The sequence below is a fragment of the Aquarana catesbeiana genome, linkage group LG06, assembly GCF_042186555.1.
Source record: "Aquarana catesbeiana isolate 2022-GZ linkage group LG06, ASM4218655v1, whole genome shotgun sequence".
Lineage (NCBI taxonomy): Eukaryota > Metazoa > Chordata > Amphibia > Anura > Ranidae > Aquarana > Aquarana catesbeiana.
In genome coordinates, this window is record NC_133329.1 from 211,188,449 (window position 1) to 211,209,496 (window position 21,048).

The 21,048-nt window shown below is 43.0% G+C and overlaps 1 protein-coding gene across 3 annotated transcripts in view; it reads left to right on the forward strand.

Annotated features, from left to right (window-relative positions):
• Positions 1 to 21,048, forward strand: part of USP7 (ubiquitin specific peptidase 7) — a 636,127-nt gene that overhangs the window by 101,152 nt on the left and 513,927 nt on the right. For all 3 annotated transcript variants that reach the window (XM_073632969.1, XM_073632970.1, XM_073632971.1), the window contains 2 exons: positions 2,513 to 2,601; positions 2,693 to 2,801. In XM_073632969.1, the coding sequence (XP_073489070.1) occupies positions 2,513 to 2,601; positions 2,693 to 2,801 (198 nt within the window). The remainder of the gene's footprint in view (positions 1 to 2,512; positions 2,602 to 2,692; positions 2,802 to 21,048) is intronic.

The window sequence follows — 21,048 nt, forward strand, 5'->3', positions numbered from 1 at the left end:
TTGAAATGACAGAGCTCAATAGTTTTAGGATCTGTGGGTGGACGACCTCTGGTCCAGGTGCTTTATCCACCTTTTATCCTGTCTACATATTTCTGGACCATATCACTTATATGTGATATATATGAAACAAATTTCTTCCTCATTTTAGGCAGGTATGTATTCTACATATTTTTGGTAAAAAAAAAAACACAAAAAGCATATATTGTTTGGTTTGCACAAAAGGTATAACGTCTACAAAATGGGTGATTTATGGGCATTTTTATTAATGGCGGTGATCTGCGATTTTTATCATGACTACGACATTGCAAAGGGCATATTGGCCACTGATTACTGTATAAATGTCACTGACAGGGAAGCGGTTAAACACTAGTGGGCGCTTAAGCGTGTTCTTACTGTAAGGGGGGGGGGGGGTTCATTAGAACATGACAGAGATCACTGTTCCAGATCACTGGTAGCAGTAAGTCCCTGTCATGTCACTAAGCAGAACAGGAAAACGCCTTGTTCACATAGGCATCTCCTTGTTCTGCCTCTCCGTGTCACGATTCGGCCACCGGCAGACATAGTCCCCACCCCGGGACTCACGGGCATGCTCTTGGTGGGCGACGAGTGCCCGCTAGCCTGCCATGATGGAGGGATGTACGGGTACGCCCATTTGCGCAGCTGTACCATTCTGCCGACGTGCATCGTCGTGCAGTGGTCAGCAAGCGGTTAAGGATTATTTGGCACAGACAAATATGGTGCATGCAGTCAAGGACCTTCAGAGGTTTGAGGGTCAAAATCAGTGGTGTAACTGACGTATTACTTGGTTTACCTGGGTCTCGTTCTGAAAACAGTTGAGGCCAGGGCATTTTTTTTTCACATAAACTGTCCATCTCCGAAATTCTGCATGAGCGCTGTGAGTTTGATGTCCATGGTCTGATAATTTTAATAAATCTTGCCTAAAAAAAAAATAAACGGTGCAATGCACTGCTTTCATCACACCAAACACCATTGGTTATGTTCTAACGCAGCTGCTGGTGTAAACACGCCATAAATTAAGCCTATAGCAAGGAAATGCGAGTGTGTCATTGCTAACCTCTTATGAAAACACATTCCCAGACTAATACTCTTGCAATGGCTTTCTAAGTCACTGACCTACAACACATGTATGTAGAATTGCAGTTCTAGCCTAAGTGCCGGCTTACACTAGTGTAGCCTCGAAACTGACATCCCTGCGTGACTTAATCACGGCTTGTATACAACTTCTTTAACAGAAGTCAATGCAAGTCATGTTGAAGTAGCCCCACGACCTTTTACTAAGTTGGAGCGACTTGAGTTGCACCAAATAGAACGGTTCCATTGCCATCAATGGTATATGACTTGTCATGCGACACTATCGCGTGACAAGTCCCGTAAGTGTGAACTGGGGCTTACTCTTACTTTCCTTATGTGCATGTGTCTCAGAATAGTAAAACCTGAATTTCATCACACATCTACCATAGGAATGAATACCATGTAAATGTGCATCCTAACGTCTAGAGGTGCACACAAAATAACCCACCTCTCAAACTCTAAAACCCATTTAAAGCACACCATAAGAAGTGGAAAATAAACACTTTGCAAAAGTGTTAATGTGCCCATGTACACATTCATAGTCGAAATGTTTGTGTACAGACATGCATTTTACTTATAAATTGAGATTTAGAACCTTTTCAGCAACTTTTTTTTTTTTTTTTTTTAGGCAACCAGAACAGTTATAATAAAGCATGCAGCTTTGTAATGGCCCTAAAGACTTTTATATCTAAGCCTCACATTTCAGAAAATGATTAGTGATTATGGGGTGTTATTTTATGCGTGGAGGTTAAAACTGACATTTAACTGATTTTCCATCCTAGGGAGCCCTTGAATGTGACCATGAGAAGAGGTGATCTACCCATCTTTCATTGTGACTTTTACTTCATAGACAAGTAGAGCTCATTACCTATATGTAAACTACTAGTGTGGTTCTAATCTTGCAAAGTTCTAAAAATTGTAGTAGTGACAGTTTAGCAGTTCCTGCCAACCCATGCATATCCTGGAAAGTTGGACATTTTTTTCCCTACCAGAATTGTCTGTCATTTGGGGCAGAGTAGGGGCCAGTTTATAGCTGCCCCTCGTGTGTCTGTTGGTTTTTTTTTTTTTTTTTTTATCTATCTTGGTCCTGCGCTGTTCCTGGGAGCTGCCATTCTTTGGGCTCTCTCCTTCCTAACAGGACAGAATTGGCTCCTGCTGCTGTCAATCAAATTCTGTGACTCGGGAAGATTTAATTTAGCCCACACTAGGGCCCCCATAGGATGTGGCTTCCTATGGGGGCACTTCCTGAATAGGTGGAGCCAGGTGTGACGGTGGGTGACCCCAGTAGACAAGGTTCAGAGCTGCTCTGTGTAAAACTATTGCTCAGAACAGGTAAGTATGACATGTTTGTTTTAAAAAAAAAAAAAAAAAGAAAAAAGTTTACTGTCACTTTAATATCACTTTTTTTTCTGTATTCCAGGAAGTTACTGATCCAGATAAAGGCTTTATTGAAGATGATAAAGTGACTTTTGAAGTCTATGTGCAGGCTGATGCTCCTCATGGTGTCGCGTAAGTTTAAAAAAAAAAGTAAAAACCCACTTTGTTTCACCCATTCCCCTCCGGAAGGTTAAAAAAAAAAAAAATTCCTGTTTTATTTCAGCTGGGATTCAAAGAAGCACACTGGGTATGTTGGGCTAAAGAATCAGGGAGCAACATGTTACATGAACAGTTTACTGCAGACATTGTTTTTCACAAACCAACTCCGAAAGGTATTGTTTAAATATATCTTTTTTTTTTTTTTTTTTTTTTTTTAATTTTGTTAATTTTGCTGTGACTAATGTTTTTTTAAATTGACCTGTAACTTATGTAGAAATCACTTTTTTTTCCCCTACAATACATCGTTTATTTCATAATGTTACAAGATAAATAATGTAGCGTTTTATAGAGTCACAACACTTTCGGATTTAAACAGAAGGTTAAAGCGGTGTTCTGGCCGTGAAAAAAAAAAAATAAAAAGTCAGCAGCTACAAACACTGTAGCTGCTGACTTTAATTAAGTACTTACCTGTCCTGGGTGCCCGCGATGTCGGCTGCCCGAGGCCTACCCGTCCCGGCCCTCGGCTCTCGAGTCCTGGCACCGCCATCCTAAGTAAGGGAAACAGGCAGTGGAGCCTTGCGGCTTCACTGCCAGTTTCCTACTGCGCACTTGCGAGCGGCGCTCTGCGAATGGACCCGTGGTGTTCTGGGAACACACACAGTTCCCAAAAGGCAATGGGGCCGCTCACGGAGGAGCAGAACACTCCGCGGAATAGGAAGAGGCAGATTAGGAAGACTGCCTAGCAACAAGGGTTTAGGTAAGTTTAACTTTTTTTTTTTTTTTTTTTTTTTTTAGGGTGGCCCTCCACTTTAAGCAGGTTAGCAGTAGTCTCACCTAAAACTGTTTTTGTTTGTAAATTGCTAAAGGTTCAATATATTAAAATATTATATGGTGCAAAATAACCCTCATTGTGATTTGACCCAATCTTGTGAAAAGACAAAAATTAGATGAAAAGATAGGGGGTTAGTTTGATACCCATTGCTCACATTCAACTTAACATGTCACAATTGTGATAGGCATTTCTCAAAGTTAGGTGGAAGGGAGTCTAGATTTTGTCAAGTTGGTGGTTCTATCCGACAGTTTTGTTCTTCTTTTTGTGGATTTAATGTCTTTTGTGAAAGTTTTGGGTCAGAGCTTTCCAAGACTTAACAGTGAGTGGTTTAGCTACAGTAAAGGTAATGACATCTAATTTTTTTTTTTTTTTTTTTAAAATGCTTTGCAGGGGTCAGTGGGATGGGTGATCCAGGATAATGGCTATATATTTGTACACAAAGTACAAATAACGGAAGCAAGCAGAACACCTGGAATACATTTTGGCAATACTTGCAGGCAATCACCTTACTGGGAGTTTAAAATGAATTACAAGTGAGACAAACCCTCTGCTGCTTCTGAAAGCGATCCAGTGGCTAACCCCTCGGATTGCTTTCATTAAAAATTGGCGGCTAAAAATGTAATGTATATGGTCTTTATTGTGGTCAGCAAGTGGTTAATGAAATAATCATTTTAAAACTGCATAATTTTAAGTGTGACAAAATATGCAAAAAGAAAAAAATCGAAAATTGATGAATCCTGATGTATTGATGGTGTATCTTTTTTTTTTTTTTTTAAGGCCCAAAAATGCCAGGACAGTACAAATACCCCCAATTTACCCTTTTGAAATTTTTTTTTTGAAAAAAAAAAAGTTTTTACACCAAATGCTTATAACAGTGATTTAATAACGGTTTTATAAGCACCCATTTTTTATGAATGAGTTCCATTCATTCCGTGTTACTTTTGTGAACCTATGATTGGCCACATCTATCACACGGTACAGTTAAACTGTGATTGGCCCTGTCTGTACCATGTGTTCACTGGCCAACCACAAAGATCAGCACAATAGTACACAATGAATGAAATCCATTCATTGTGTACAATAGGCACGTGATCTGTTACAGCGATCATATGGTACCGGCAGCGACCCGGTACACTGATTTTGTCATCTGCACTGTCTAGTGGACACAGGTAATCACAACGCAGTACCACCCGTTCCAAGGAGGACAAATGATGTCCACGCAGGATGGCAGCGTTCCCCCTCGGCTACCATTCTATCATGGGCTGGATGGGAAGTGACTAACCACTTCAGCCCCAGAAGGATTTACCCCCTTTCTGACGGACCATTTTTTTGCCATACAGCACTACGTCGCTTTAACTGACAATTGCGCGGTCGTGCGACACTGTACCCAAACAAGATTCCCCACAAACAGCGCTTTCTTTTGGTGGTATTTGATCACCTCTATGGTTTTTATTTTTTGCGCTACAAACAAAAAAAGCAACAGTTTAAAAAAAAAAAAAATCACTATTTTCTTTCTTTTTGCTATAATATCCCCAATTAAAAAAAAAAAAAAAAACTTGTTCCCCAGTTTAGGCCGATATGTAATCTTCTACATATTTTTGGTAAAAAAAATCACAATAAGCGTATCTTGATTGGTTTGCGCAAAAGTTATAGCGTCCACAAAATCGGGCATAGGTTTATGGCATTTTTATTTTTATTTATCTTTTATTAGTAATGGCGGCGATCTGCAATTTTTAGTTGGACTACAACATTGCGGCGGACAGATCGGACACTTTTTTTTGGGAAAACTGACGATTATACAGCGATCAGAGCTTAAAGCCACTGATTACTGTATAAATGTCACTGGCAGGGAAGGGGTTAACTGTGTGTTCCCTAACTGTGTTCTAACTGTGGGGGGGATGGGACTGACTGCCTAGGGAGGATACTGATCGGTATTCCTATATACTAGGGACCACGATCTGTGTCCTTTCCCCTGTCAGAATGTGGATTTGTGTGTTTACACACACAGATCCTTGTGCCTGGCGGACATCGCGGCCGCCGGGAGCGCATTGGCTCCTCAGTACCGCGGAGGGCACAAGCCCCCTATACCCCTAGCGGCCGCCGTACAGCTCCAGCGATTCGCGCAGGGGAGCCATTCTGCCGCCGTCAAACTGGTAAATACCACCAGAAAAAAAGACCTGTTTTAGATAATTTCTTTTGAATACAGTATTGCATGATGCAATTTGCATGCAAAGTGCTGAAGGGGTGAAAGTGGCATTAAAGAGGTTAAGTAGAGTTGGCAGATGAAGCTTCCTGAAGTCAATCCCAGGATGTGGGAAGTGGACTACACTCTGGTAAAAAATGTAATATGATGATTGATGCTGGGAAATATTAGTGTAAATTAAACTCAAACTGTTCTATTGAATACCTCCCTGTTAAGTCTAACTACATGTGCCCCTATTTTTTCCAAAATGTTTCAGTATTGAAATACCTGTTGACTTTCATATTCCTGTTGACAGTGATCTGGTATGATCTAGCTTGTGCAATGCTTCCTCCATGGTGTGAATGCCCCTGTTCCCACACAAAAATAGGCAGTGGCTTTGCACAGCATGAATTGTTGTTCAATGTTAACATTTTACACAGGAATGCAGTTAGTCATATAGTTGATACTTCCCCTGCTGGGACAGGACTTATCTACCTTATTAAGAGCAGCTCCACCTCTGCATAGCTTTTATCAGGAGAGTTCTCTGCTGACATTGTGATTTTGATCAGTGCTCACACTTTATGCTCACTATGGAATTCCAGGCATGCTTTATGCGAGACAGGAGCACATTTAGGGCCATCCCTCACATAAGAACATTTTGGAGACTTCAGTGTGAGAGCAGCTGCCTGATATCCATGCATACACAGAAGTGTGATAAAGGATGATGGCATATAATTACATTTTATTCAAAGGTCTAGTTGAAAAAACAGACCCCACTCCATCTTGGTCAAACAATAAAAAAAGGGGGGGGTGAATTATACAATTCTATATACACAATCCTATACCCACGGTTGATCCAGAGGAATGCATGATCCCCCTAAGAGGCAATTGGATATTCCCTGGATCAACTTTACCTATAAATATTAGAATTCAGTATATTATGTACTTTTAGGAAAGAATACAGACCTTTTTTAAAGCGATCTACTGAACTGGACAGAACCAGCTCTGGAGTCTCTCCCACATTTTCACAGCTCTTACTGTGAAGAAGCCTTTCCATATTCAGAGATTTAAATCTTTTTTTCCTCCAGACAGCGTGCCTCCTTGTCCTCTGATCTTTTAAAGTAAATCACTCAACACCAAGTTCGCTATATTTACCACCTTTATGTATTTATACAATACATGTTGATCATAAGGTGCGAATGGGTTACTATATTTTATAGAATTTGTGTGTTTTTTCCTATCTTTTGCAAACTGTCATTCGTTTTGTATTTTTGAGGCCTTGATTTCCTTTCTACATATTCTGTTATATTCTTTGAAACATTTAACCACAGCCCAGGAAGGATTTAATGACCAGGCCATTTTTTTTGCATTACTTTAACTGACAATTGCATGGTCGTGCAACGCTGTACCCAAACAATTGATGCCTTTTTTTCCCACAAATAGAGCTTTTTTTTTTAGTGATATTTGAGGAGAAGTGGTTTAATCTTAAACTGCACAGGGGGTTCTTCACTGTCAGGGCAAAAGGATGTGGAACTCTCTCCCACAATTGGTGGTGGCTGCGGGGAGTATGGACATTTTTAAAAGACTTTTGGATGTACATCTTAAACGCCGCATACAGGGATATGGGAAGTTATTATAGACATAGACACTGACGCACACACACCCCTACACAGGTTGAACTGGATGGACTATTGAATTTTTCCCTTTTTGTCACTCAGGACTGTCACTATTGAGAGAGAGTCTCCCCCTCTTCCTCTAGGAAACAGTGCGCCAGCCCATAAATTCTTACTTCCCATGCCGGACTTCAGTTAATAGTGTTTCCTCCGGTGGGGAGACACTGTGCATGGGACCAGGCTGATACAGTCAGGGAGATTGTGGCCTCTTATAACATCCCTAAGGAAGCAGGGGCTTCCAGGGTAAGAAGAAGCGGTACATACCCGCAACAGAAGCCTCCCCTTCCTTGTCGAGCGTGGCATCAGGTTGCGGGGGACCCCTATCGCGTCCACAGGGCCGCAGCAAGGAGACAGTCCGCTCTCCCTGTATGCTGTACAGGCCGCAATTTTTTTGGAACCAGCGGGCCGGACGACGGGTGACGTTATTTCCGGTGGAGGGCGGACGTCTCCCTTTGACCTGCAGCTTCCGGGTTGTGGAGCTGATAGGGGGCCGGGCGCAGGGTGGAGAGAGTCGGAAACACGCGCAGACAGCGTGAGACTCAACACAGGCAACCACCTGCAGTCATGTCGGAGGCAGATGCTGCGACTCATACTGACACTATCTCCAGCCTTCCGAAGGTAAGAGTTCCCTGGGGGAGGGGTCCTCTCTATATAGGATTGCCCCCCATCATGTATGGTTCCTTGCTTAGAGGGGGGGCAGACCCCCCTGGGTGGTCAGGGGGTGGGGGTGGCTCAGATCCCTAAGAGGTGGGTCTGGTGCACTCCCAGGGTTGTTTTCGGTTTAAAAATGCTGAATGTAATATGTTTTTCTGTATGTAATTTCAGAAAGCTACAGAAAAGACAAAGTCCACTCATGTCTCTCAAAGGAAGTGTGCCTCTTGTAGAGACAGTTTAGGGGAAGCATGGACCAAGGTTTTGTGTAAAGACTGCATAGACTCCCTGGTGAAGGAAAGGGAATCTGAACAGCAGTCCGGATTGGCAGCCTCTGTAAAAGAGCTGTCATCCACTTTTTCATCTTTTAAAACACTTTTTGAAAAATTTCAGCTTCCCTCTAATCCCATTCAGCAGGACACAACCCCACCACATGCTCAGGGCTCTGCACCTGCCAGATCTACTAATATAGTTATGGCAGAGGAGATCTCGGGCCCTTCCGGGGTGGAGCAAAGGCAACCAGACAGTGGCACCTCTAAATCACATGAGGAATCAGGGGGAGGACCAGGGCGGGGAGTCCAGGAAGATCTCCAGGCATAAATTGTCCTTGGATGAGGTGGAAGATCTCCTAGGGGCAATATATACAACCCTTGTTATACACGTGGATAAAAAAACCCCTATCACTCCATGACCTAATGTACAAGGGCTTGGGAGATCAAAAGAAAAAAGTTTTTCCAGTACATGAAGTTCTGGCTGAAATGATTAAAAAAGAGTGGCAGGATCCTGAAAGGAAGCCCCTTTTCTCTAGCTCCCTAAAGAGAAGGTTCCCGTTTTCAGAGGATCCAGCGTCCATTTGGAATAAAAATCCCAAATTGGACGCCACCTTCTCTCAGGTCTCTAGGCACACAGACTTGGCATTCGAAGATATGGGGGCCTTGTCGGATGTCATGGACAAAAGGATAGATTCACTACTTAAAAAGACGTGGGACTCAACAGTAGGTAACTTAAAGCCAAAAATGGCTGTTACTGTAGTAGCCTGCAATTTATAACACTGGCTTTTCCAGATTCAAGAACATATTGAAGCTGGCACGGCCAAGGAGACTATCCCATCTTCTTTTCCCACCCACGATTCTGCGAGGAATCGCATACATAGCAGACGCCTCGGCAGAATCAGTCCGTATGTTGGCCAGATCAGCGGCTCTAGCTAACTCAGCCAGAAGAGCCCTCTGGCTGAAGACTTGGCCGGGCAACGCTGCCTCTAAGGTCAAGTTGTGTGGGATACCCCTGACAGGTGATCTACTCTTTGGTCCTGGGTTAGATACAGCGGACAAAAAGAAGTCCCCACTTAAACGGAAAACCCCAGCACAAAGAAGGGGTTTCGTCTGCAAAAGCGCAGGGAAGCTCCAAAACAAGGTGGGCAAGAAGAAAACTTGGGGCCAAAGAGGCAAGGGCAGAGGAGGGGCGATTTTTCGCCCTCCTGAAAAAGCCCGTAAAGATCAATGACTCTTTAAATACGGTGGGAGGAAGACTGGGGGGGTCTTCCTTCCACAGTGGGAGACAATCTGCCCCAACCGGTTCATCCTAGGGATCATAAGAGGGGGGTATCTCCTGGAATTCACAAGACCCCCCCCCCCCCCGACCCCCGCAAAGGTTCCTTGTCATGCAGCTTTCCAGCTGCACGGCAAAGGCCAAGGCTTCGTTAGACGCTCTAAAGAGACTATAAATTCAGAACGTAGTTCGCAGAGTACCAAAGGGGGAGGAAGGAGAGGGGGTTTATTCCCAAGTATTTGTGGTGAAAAAACCCTCATGGAAATTCAGATTGATTCTGAATTTAAAGCCCCTAAACAGGTCGGTTTGCTACAAAAGATTCCGCATGGAGTCAATCTTCACGGTCAGTGCCCTGCTACCACACAATTGTTTTATGGTGTCTCTGGACCTCAGGGACACGTATTTACACGTCCCTATCGCAGAAACCTCTCAGAAGGGTCTCTGTTTAGCAATAGACCTGGACGGTGCAATACTGCATCTACAATTTCAAGCACTGCCTTTCGGGCTATCCTCCTCGCCCCGCATATTTACCAAGGTCCTGGCAGAGGCCATGGCCTTCCTGCGACTCCAGGGAGTGTCAGTTATAGTGTCAGTTATAGCCTATCGACCTGCTCCTATTTGCAGTATCCCCAGTACAATTAATCAAGGATCTCAATCTAACAAAGGTGGTACTAACAGGATTGGGGTGGCTGCTGAACTTATCTGGACACAACACTTTTGAGAGTTTTTCTCCCAAGGGAAAAAATTCTAAAACTGGACAGAGCAGTTTCCTCCCTCCAGTGCAACCATCTGGTTTCCAAAAGGTCCATGATCAGACCTCCACAGTCAGAGGGATCTAGACACCTTAGTACAGGTTCCCCATCAGATAAAGAGATCTCTTTGGTGGTGGAGGAAGAAAGTAAACTTGTCGCAATGACGTCTGCGGCTTATCCCAGTTTCTCAGATAGTAATCACAGACGCAAGTGGCAAAGGCTGGGGGGCACTTCTGGGATCCCTTCTAGCACAGGGCATGTGGAAGGGCGACAAACTAAAAAGATTGTCCAATTGGAAAGAGCTGAGGGCAGTTGGCCTAGCCCTCAGGTTTTTCAAAAAAGAACTTCAGGGCCACCATATCCAGGTGCGGTCAGACAACTCATCTGCCGTGGCCTATATAAACAAACAGGGAGGCACCAGAAGCGGAAGTCTGCTGGCCCCTAGCAACAGACATTCTAAATTGGGCCGAGACCAACACTCTCTCACTCTCAGCGGTTTTTCTGAGAGGGGAGAGGAACGTAATAGCAGACTTTCTCAGCCGAAAGACTGAGAGGGAGATTGGGCCCTCAACCAGGAGGTTTTCAATCTCCTATCCGAAAAATGGGGACCCCCGGAAGTGGATCTTTTCGCTTCGAGACAACGCGAAAACCCCGTTTTTTCTCCCTAAACGCAGGAGAAGGAGCACTGGGGGTGGACGCGTTAACCTAGAATTGGCATTTCAAAACATGCTATGCCTTCCCTCCTCCGGTGTTATTACCGGCAGTTCTGAGGAAGTTTCAACTAGAGAGCACCCCTCTCATTCTAGTGGCTCCACATTGGCTGAAAAGGTAATGGTTTTCAATTCTCAGTCAGTTAGCAGTGGAGCCGCCCCTATTCCTTCCACCTCAGGAGGATCTCCTCTCACAGGGCCCAGTCCTCTGTCCACAAGTACACCAGTGGAAGTTAGTGGCCTAGCTACTAAGGGTATATTAAAATCTAAGGGATTTTCTCAGAGATTCATCTCCACCCTCCTCAACATTAGAAAAAAGGAGACGCGTCGGACGTATAAAAAGGTCTGGCTCCTTTTCAACAAATGGTGCGTATTAAACTCCTCGGTGCAGAGCCCCATAGCTGTGTTGGAGTTTCTGCAGTGTGGAGCAGACAAGGGGTTATATAGATACCCTTAAAAGTCAGGTGTCAGCACTCAGTGCTTATTTAGAGAAATCTCTGGCCTCCAATCCATGGGTAGTCAGATTCTTTAGGGCACTGTCCAGACAGAGGCCTATCTGAGGTCCACCCTTTCTTTTTTTTTTTTTTTTTTTGTTTAATAAATTTTTATTAGAGAAAAATATAACAGAAATACAATTATATCTCAAAATAGGAAACATTCTCATTTTTAACAATAGAACAGAGAGGGAGAGATAGTACTCACATAACATACCAGTTATGAAAATTCCGCAATTGCCTCTAGGTAGGTACATAGAATTAGCGTACTATCCAACTAGGCGAAAGATATAAACTATGTGGGTATCATGTATCAAATATAGTTGAGTAAGAACATAGAATTTTGGTTTGTTAACAATAGGTACCTAAGGAGTACTATTGAGGAGCAAGTGTGGAAGAAAAAAGGGAATAAAGGAAAGATAGAGTAGGAAGGGAATATAAAAGGAAGAAATGAGGGAAGAAGGGTGAGAAGGGAGGAGAGGGGAGGTGAAAGGTTGCCGGCATGCAGGGCCATGTGTTGAAAAGAGGGTTGCATTAGCGAAATGAGAGACAATGTTGTATGGCTAAGTTTGGTTAATTATTTTAAGGGGTTTCGGTAATGAGATTTTTATATGAGGAAGTGGTCTTAAATTTTTTCCAAGAATCCCATATGAGAGAATGTTTTTGAGAGGTCCCTCTGAGATCATGGGTGATACTCTCCATGAGGTGTACGAGGTCCACCCTTTCCTGGGTGGGATCTATCTTCAGTCTTGCAGAGTCTAATAGGAATCCCCTTTGAGCCTTTGGACAAATGTTTGTTAAAGGAACTAACCTTAAAAACAGTATTTTTAGTAGCAGTAACAACTGCCAGGAGAGTCAGTGAAATTGAGGCGTTATCAATTAGACCTCCTTTTTGCGTTATTTTTCCAGACAGGATAGTCCTTAAGACTGATCCAGCATTTTTGCCTAAGGTGGCTTCAGGTTTTCACAGAAGCTAGGAAATAGTCCTACCTTCATTTTGTCCCAATCCCTCAGGAGAAAGGGAACTAAAATTTCATTTTTTGGATGTAAGGAGGTGTATCCTACAATACCTAGAAATGACTAAGACAATAAAAGTCTGATTCTTTATTTTTTTTGTTTTTGTTTTCCCGGACCAGAAAGGGACTCAAAGCGTCTCGACGCACGATTGCCAGATGGCTTAGATTAACTATTGGTCAGGCATATTCATTAGCGGGGAAGGAGATCCCTATGGGTATAAGGGCACACTCTACCAGAGCCATGGCAACTTCCCAGGCAGAGAAGGCTGGAGCAACGCCGGAGCAAATATGCAAGGCAGTGACATGGTCCAGTTACTCCACTTTGGTTAAACATTACAGAGTGGACCTGGTGTCGGCAGGTGAGCAGGCCTTTGGGCGAAAGGTTCTGCAAGCTGTAGTCCCACCCTAATTGGTAAGTGCTCGATTACCCTGTCAATAGTGGCTGTCCTGAATGATGAAAAGGGAAAATTAAAGTTACGCTTACCGGTAACGTCTTTTCCTGTAGTCTTTCAGGGCAGCCCTAGTTACCCACCCGTAACTTTGGGGGGTCTTACAAAAGACCAGAACGCAGCATGGTAATGTTATTGGATGGTAATGTTATTAATGTGTTCTTGTGTCTCCCCAGCTGGCTGGAGGTGATCTTGAAAAAACTGAGGTCCGGCAGGGGAAGTAAGAATTTATAGGCTGGCGCAGTGTTTCCTAGAGGAAGAGGAGGAGACTATCTCTCAATAGTGGCTGTCCTGAAAGACTACAGGAAAAGACGTTACCGGTAAGCGTAACTTTAATTTTTCAGCCTTACCTACTATGTAACTGACCTGTGGTTTTTATTTTTTGCGCTATAAACCAACACAACAATTTTTAAAAAAAAAATATATTTTTTTTTACTTTCTGCTTTAAAATATATCCAATTAAAATATGTAAAAAAAAAATCTAATGTCTTCATCAATTTAGGCCAGTTTTGTATTCTGCTATATATTTTTGGTAAAAAAAAAAAAAAATCCCAATTAGTGTATATTGATTGGTTTGCGCAAAAGTTATCAAGTCTACAAACTATGGGATAGATTTAGGGACTTGATGGCGATCAGCTTAATTTTTTTTTTTTTTTATGTACGGGACTGCGACATTGCGGCGGACAAAATGGGTACTAAGTGATATAAATACAGCAACTAGTGCTAAAAAAAAAATGCACTGGCAGGGAAGGGTTTAATACCAAGCGCAATCAATAGATTAAATGTTTTCCCTGGCAGTTCTTTCTAAGGGGGGAGATCTGTGTTCCTGAATAGTAGGAATACGAGATCTCTGGGACAGAACGACTATCTGCCTTGTTTATATAGGAAGACCGCCGCACTGTAATTTCCCTGAAGGATTGCGGGTGGCTGGCAGCCCCTGGGCCCGCTGATTAGCTCTTGCTGTGACCAATCACTGGGGGTGTAACTGCCACTGACATCACCAGTGACATTAATACATTAACTAGTGATACTATACATTGTCACTCTATTAATGACACTGGCTGGGAAAGGGGTTAACATCTAGGGTGTTCAAAAGGTTAAAAGCGTGCCTAACTATGTAATGTGTGCTGCTTGGGGTTTTTTTTTTTTTTCCTTCTCTCTCTACTAAAGTCCCTTTCACACTGACAGACTAATCGGGTCCGCCTGTCAGTTTTTTTTTTTTTTTTTTTTTTTTAGGCCCATCCGATCGGACCAGCCATTGTTCTCTATGGAGCTGCCGGATGTCAAGGGACGTGTGTCTGACACCCACTGACATCCGATCTGGTCTGCTAAAAGTAGGCAGATGGGGATCCGATCCCAATCCATCAATCTGTTTCCATAGAACAGTGGGCTGTGTCAGTGCTCCACATCAGCGGACTTCGCCAGGTTGAAAGGGGTCTAAATGTTTCTCATCTCTCTAAAGCAGAGATTAGAAACTGACAGATCGCTCCCTCTTTACAGAGCTTTGTATTGTTTACCAACACAGAGCTCTGGGCTGTGATTGCACACAGCCAATCAGCAGGTTCTGGCCTTGAATCATTGGCTAGGACTTGCTGACAGGCAAACACAGCGGGGGCTCGCATGCGCGCGCCCTAAACCTGGAAGTAGGCAGTGACTTGCAGGTGCGTCACTTTGCCTGCATCGGCTGCTCAGCCACATGCATTGCGGGTGGGCGGGAAATTATTAAATAGTAAATTCAGAATGCCTGAAAGGTAGACTGCAAGATCATTTCTGATGGCCAAGTGCCAGCCAGCCACTCCTGCCAGTCAGGCTGAACAAGTGTCCAGCTCCCTGATTCCAGCAGCTACGGGTTCTGCCGTGGCTTGGGGGGGGGGGGGGGGGGGATGGGGGGTGTAGAGAGTACAGCCCTAGAATTGATGCCCAGGATTCCTCAGATTTGGATTCAGAACAGGAGGATGGTCTGGTTGATGCCACATTTAAGCTCTCCTTAGAAGAGCTTGATGACCTTTTGGGGGCTATCTCTTATACTCTAAAGATCCGAGAGGAAGAGTATTGTCTCTCAAGACACATGATGTACCGGAGTTAAACAAAGAAAAATGGGTGTTTCTGGTTCACCAGGTCATGTCTGACATGATCTTTAAAGAGTGGTCGGAATCTGTGAAAAGGCCCTTTTCAAATAATATTCTTTTGATGACAATCTAGATTCTGTTTAAAACCAAAAGCCTTCCCAATGAAGTTATTTATTTCTAAGATTTTTTTTTTTTTGTCTCCACAAGGAATAGTCCTGGCAGGAGGATAAAGGAAAGCCAAAATAACATTGGTCAGACCACAGGGGAAAACGGAAAGCAAATGTGTTTTAATCCTCCTGGCCAAAACACCAAGTCACAGCGACGCCAGAAGCCAGGTGGGGGGAAGACTTGAGGGGTTCCTTTCTCATTGGCTAGCAATTACCCCCAACAGTTTAGTCTGGGGAGTAAAAGAATGGAGTTGAGCGTTGGAGTTCGACGCCAAACCTCCCTCAAGATTCTCCAAAGTCACAAGATTACCAAAACACCCAGCAAAGGCTTGGGCACTGTAGCTTCTTCTGGGAGAATTAGTAGATCAGAAAGTTCCAATCCCAGTTCCAAAACAAGAGGAAGGGGAAGGTTTCTACTCAAATGTTGGTAGTCAAGAAACCGGCAAATGCCACCTGATTCTCAATCTTCGGCCTCTAACTGCAGCCACATGGTACAAAAAATTTCAGAATGGCTTTATTTTACTTGGCAAGAACTTGCTGCAGAAGGATTTCTTTATGGCAACCTCTATTTTATTTCTTTGAGGGATGCCTATTTACGTTTTTCTATCAGGAAATGTTTGCAGAAATGTATCTGTATAGCGACCGATGGGAGAGTTTTACCACTTCCATAGCAGAGCTTTACCTTTCGGGCTCTCTTCCCACGAGATATGTGACAGCACTTTACTGATGGCCCTCTTAAAAATGTGAATCTGTATATGGAAGTATTCATTTTAATTATGCATTTATAGAAATTTGTTGCAAGTAGTGTTAATTTTATTTTTTTATACATTCTTATTTAGAGAATCCACTCACACATGAGTGTACATGCGTGTGACATGCATTTACATGTGTACATGCATGAGCATATACGTTTCCATAGGAGTTGGGCATCCTCATCATTTTTTATGTATATTGCATGAATTCTTAGTGGTATTTTTATACGCACATTTTGTTTTATTTATAAGACTATATAATTTTGGGTTATTTACGATATATGTATGGCATTTCATCACGTGTCTATATACAGTGTATCCGGAAAGTATGGACTTTTTCTACATTTTGTTATGTTTACTCATTCATTATTTTCCTCAAAATTCTACAAACAATACTCCATAATGACATTGTGAAAGAGGTTTGTTTAAAATCTTTCCAAATTTATTAAAAATAAAAAAATCACATGTACCTAAAGCTGCTTTCACACTGAGGCACTTTACAGGCACTATAGCGCCTGTAAAGAGCCTCTCCTGTCACTCCATTGTGAAAACCTGAGTGCTTTCACACTGGAGCGGTGCGCTTGCAGGACGGTAAAAAGAAAGTCCTGCAAGTAGCATCTTTGCAGCACTGTAGGAGTGGTGTATGCACTGCTCCTAAAGCACCCCTGCCCATAGAAAATAAATGGGCTGTGCTGGCAAAGCGGCGGTTTTAACACTTCTTTTGGCCGCTAGTGGGGGTTCAAAGCGGCTGAATAGCGCCGCTAAAACGACGGTATAGCGCCGCTAAAAATAACGGCACTTTACCGCCGACGCCCCCAACGCCTCAGTGTGAAAAGCACTCTGTATTCACAGCTTTTGCCGTGAAACACTCAAAATTGAGCTCAGGTGCACCCCGTTTCCACTGATTATCCTCTGTTTCTACAACTTGATTGAAGTCCACCTGTGGTAAATTCAGTTGATTGGACATAATTTGGAAAGGAGCACAAACCTGTCTACATAACGTCCCACAGTTAACTGTGCGCATCAGAGCACAAACCAAGCCATGAAGTCCAAGGAATTGTCTGTAGACCTCCGAGACAGGATTGTATCGAGGCACAGAACTGCGGAAGGGTACGGAAAATTTCTGCAGCACAGTGGCCTCCATCATCCGTGAATGGAAAAAGTTTGGAACAACAGGACTCTTCCTAAGGCCCCTTTCACACTTATACGAATTCAAAGTCACGTGATTTTACTGCGATTTTGCGACCGCTAGTTTGCCGCGATTTGGGAGCAGTACTACTTTGTACAACTTTGGCATTAACAAATGAAAACATACATGGTGTGAGGCTTGTGCTTACAGCTTGTGCTTACAAAGTCGTACTGAAATCGTATCTATATTATTCAGGTACATTTTGCATGCTACTTGAGGGTTTAACATTGAGGTCTATGGAGTACATGGAAGTTGGACCAAAGTAGTGCAGGGACTACTTTGAAGTCGGCACGACTTAGTCGTGCCAAAATGAATGGTAGTCATTGAAAATCATGGGCCGCCTGGCCAAACCGAGCGATTGGGGGGGGAGAAGGGCCTTAGTCAGGGAGGTGACCAAGAGTCCCTTGGTCACTGACAGAGCTCCAGCATGTCTCTGTGAAGAAAGGAGAATCTTCCAGATAGAGCTGCATGATTCTGGATAAAATTAGAATCACTTCTTTTTTTTTTTTTTTTTTGTTCCTTAGAATAAAAGATCACGATTCTCGCGTCATTTCACAATTATATGAAAAAATTGGGCTAACTTTACTGTTTTTTAAAGTATTGCAATGGCTGCCATTTTTATTTTTTAGTGTCCCTGATAGATATATATATAATCTATCTAATTTTTTTTTTTGGGGGGGTTCTAAGTAATTTTCTAGCAAAAAATGCTGATTTTAACTTGTAAGCAACAAGTGTCAAAGGTTTAGTCTTTAACCAGTTCCCGACCTGCCGCCACAGTTATAACTGCGGCAGGTTGGCCCCCCTGGGTGAGCCGCCGTAACTGTACGCCAGCCCTTTAGGACGCTATAGGAGGCACGCGTGCCCGGAGCCAATGTGAGTGCCTGGTGGGCATGATGACCGCTGGCCACCAGCGATCGCTCGTGACAGAGTGAGAACCGGATTCTGTGTGTAAACGCACAAATCTCAGTTCTCTCAGGGGAGAGAAGAGAGATCGAAGTGTGAACACCGATCTCTCTCCTCCCCTAGTCAGTCACACCCAGGTATAGTGATATAGTATGTATAGTGGTGTAGATAATTTAATTAGTAGTTATTATAAGGATGATGTAAGTACTCTTCCGCAGCAACCCAATTCTTCCAGAGAGATGCACTTCATTGACTTACAACACAGAACAAAGTCCAAAGTCCACAGATGACAAAGATCCGACAGAGTATATAATTCAGAGTCCCATTTTTCCTAGATTTGTGCCTTCATAGTCATACACAGACAAGACTATATTAAACTATAGACTGAATGCCATGTTATATTCACTAGACATTGAATGGCTGAGAAATTTGATTGGCTGTCTCCATTCAGGCCTTTGATATGCTTTAGTCTTTCAGACAGACAACAACCCCCAGCCGTGAAGAGCTGCAGTCATAAACCGCCCCAATTTGCACTCCCGCATATCAACATGTCCCCTTAGATATGTGTAATTAGATTAGATTAACATATACCACCTGAACACCTTTTGAAATGTTCAATTAGGTTAACAGGCCATACCTCACACACCTAGGTAGACTTGCATAAGATAAACATATCAAAGGCACATCAGCTGTTATATTAAAATTGAGCTGGCTCGGAAAAATCGACCATTGTCAACTGAATTCTAGGCCTGGTTAATATTGTGCTGTATGTGTACATAAATATAATAATATAATGTCCCACATAAATCGGTGAACATATTACAGCACCGGGGAGCACAGCTAACCCCCTGATCATCCCCTAGTTTTAACCCCTTCCCTGCCAGTGACATTTATACTGTAATTGGTGCATTGTTATAGCATTGACTGCTGTAGAATTGTCAATGGTCTCAAATGTGTCAAGTGTCCAATTTGTCTGCCACAATCCCGATAAAGCACAGATAACTGCCATTACTAGTTAAAAAAAACAATGCCATAAATCTATCCCCTATTTTGTAAACTTTTGTAAAATTTTGCGCAAACCAATCAATATATGCTTTTTTATGCTTTTTTTTTTTTTTCCCAAAATTATCGCTCTTTTGTTTATAGCGCAAAATATAAAAACCACAGAAGTTATCAAATACCACCAAAAGAAAGCTCTATTTGTGGGAAATGTTGTTTGGGTGCATGACCGCGCATTTGTCAGTTAAAGCGACGCAGCGCCGTATCGCAAAAATGGCCTAGTCATTGAGCAGCCAAATCTTCTGGGGCTGAAGTGTTTAAACTGACCATTTACAGACTGACATTCTTCCCTTTGATCTCTAAAAGATACTTTGTATCTTCTCTTCATCTCTCAGCACTGAGGAATGTTGATAAACATTTGTCTGCTTTTTTTTTTTTTTTTGTCAGCTGCGCTGTTTACATAATTGCGGAAATGGCTCATTAGGATCGGGAGTGTTTTTTTTTTTTTTTTTTTGCTTAATCGTGCAGCTCTGCTTCCAGGAGAACAACCATCTCTGCAGCACACCACCAATCAGGCCTGTATGGTAGAGTGGCCAGACTGAAGCCACCACTCCAGTAAAAGGCACAGGGCAACCCGCCTGGAGTTTGCCAAAAGGCACCTGAAGGACTCTGGCCATGAGAAAAAAACTTCTCTGGTCTGATGAATCAAAAATTTTATTTTGGCCTGAATGGTAAGTGTCAAGTCTGGAGGTAACCAGGCACTGCTCATCACCTGGCCAATACCATCCCTACAGTGAATCATGGTGGTGTCAGCAGCATCATGCTATGGGGATGTTTTTCAGTGGCAGGAACTGGGTGATTAGTCAGGATCGAGGGAAAGATGAACTTTGTTAACTACTTGGGGCCATTTTTTGCGATATGGCACTGCGTCGCTTTAACTGACAATTGTGAGGTCATGCGATGCTGTACCCAAACAAAATTGATGCGCCACACACGCAGAGCTTTCTTTTGGTGGTTTTTGATCACCTCTGCGGTTTATATTTTTTACGCGATAGAGCGCTAATTTTGAAGGCGATTTTTCTTTTTACTGACGCCACTTTTCACAGCGCTGTTTTTTATACGGATTTACATGTGAGTGTATATCTTTTTATTTAATAAATTACATCTTTTATACGGATTCACACTATGTGGCCATTCCTTCCTTTTTCCATTTGTTAACACCATCGTTTGGCTTCCAAGCATCTTCCCGAGGGATATGATAACGCTTGGTTCGTTCCATCCACTTCGCCCCTCCGGGTTCTGGTATCGTTTAGAGGGATACAGCAACTTGTGGGCCAATCCATAATCATCGCCTCTCCGAGCCATTTATAGCCACTCACCACCTAAGCCTTATCCGACCCAACTCAGCGTACGCCCTTTTGGGTCCATCCCATCTGGTAAGCCTCTTCGGTGGCGGTGTGTTTATCTTCATTTTAGATGCCTTATATATCTACTTGAAGTGTTTAGTTCCTGAAGACTCCCTACCTACATACGGATGACCTTTCTTCATTTACATTTGGAACTACTAATTTACGTTTTTTCATATTTGACGTTTTTTTCATATTGGACGTTTTTTATCTCAATAAGCGCTACACGTATTTTGGTTTAGACGTATCTTGATTGGTTTGCGCAAATGTTTTCGCGTCTACAAACTATGGGATAGATTTTGTTTCTACAGGTTATGGCGGCGATCTGAAATTTTTTGTGGGACTGTGACATTGCGGCGGACAAATCTGACCCCAAATGACACTTTTTGGAGACCAATGACATTATTACATTGATCAGTACTATAAAAATGTATTGATCATTGTAAAAATGACACTGGCAGGGAAGGGGGTTAACACTAGGGGGTGATCAAGGGGTCAACTATGTTCCCTCAGCGTTTCCAAACTGTAGTGGGGGAGGGGGGGTGAGCTACCTGGGACATGACAGATCGCTGGGAACAGTAGATCTATCATGTCCCCTGTCCGAATGGGGATCCGCCTTGTTTACTAA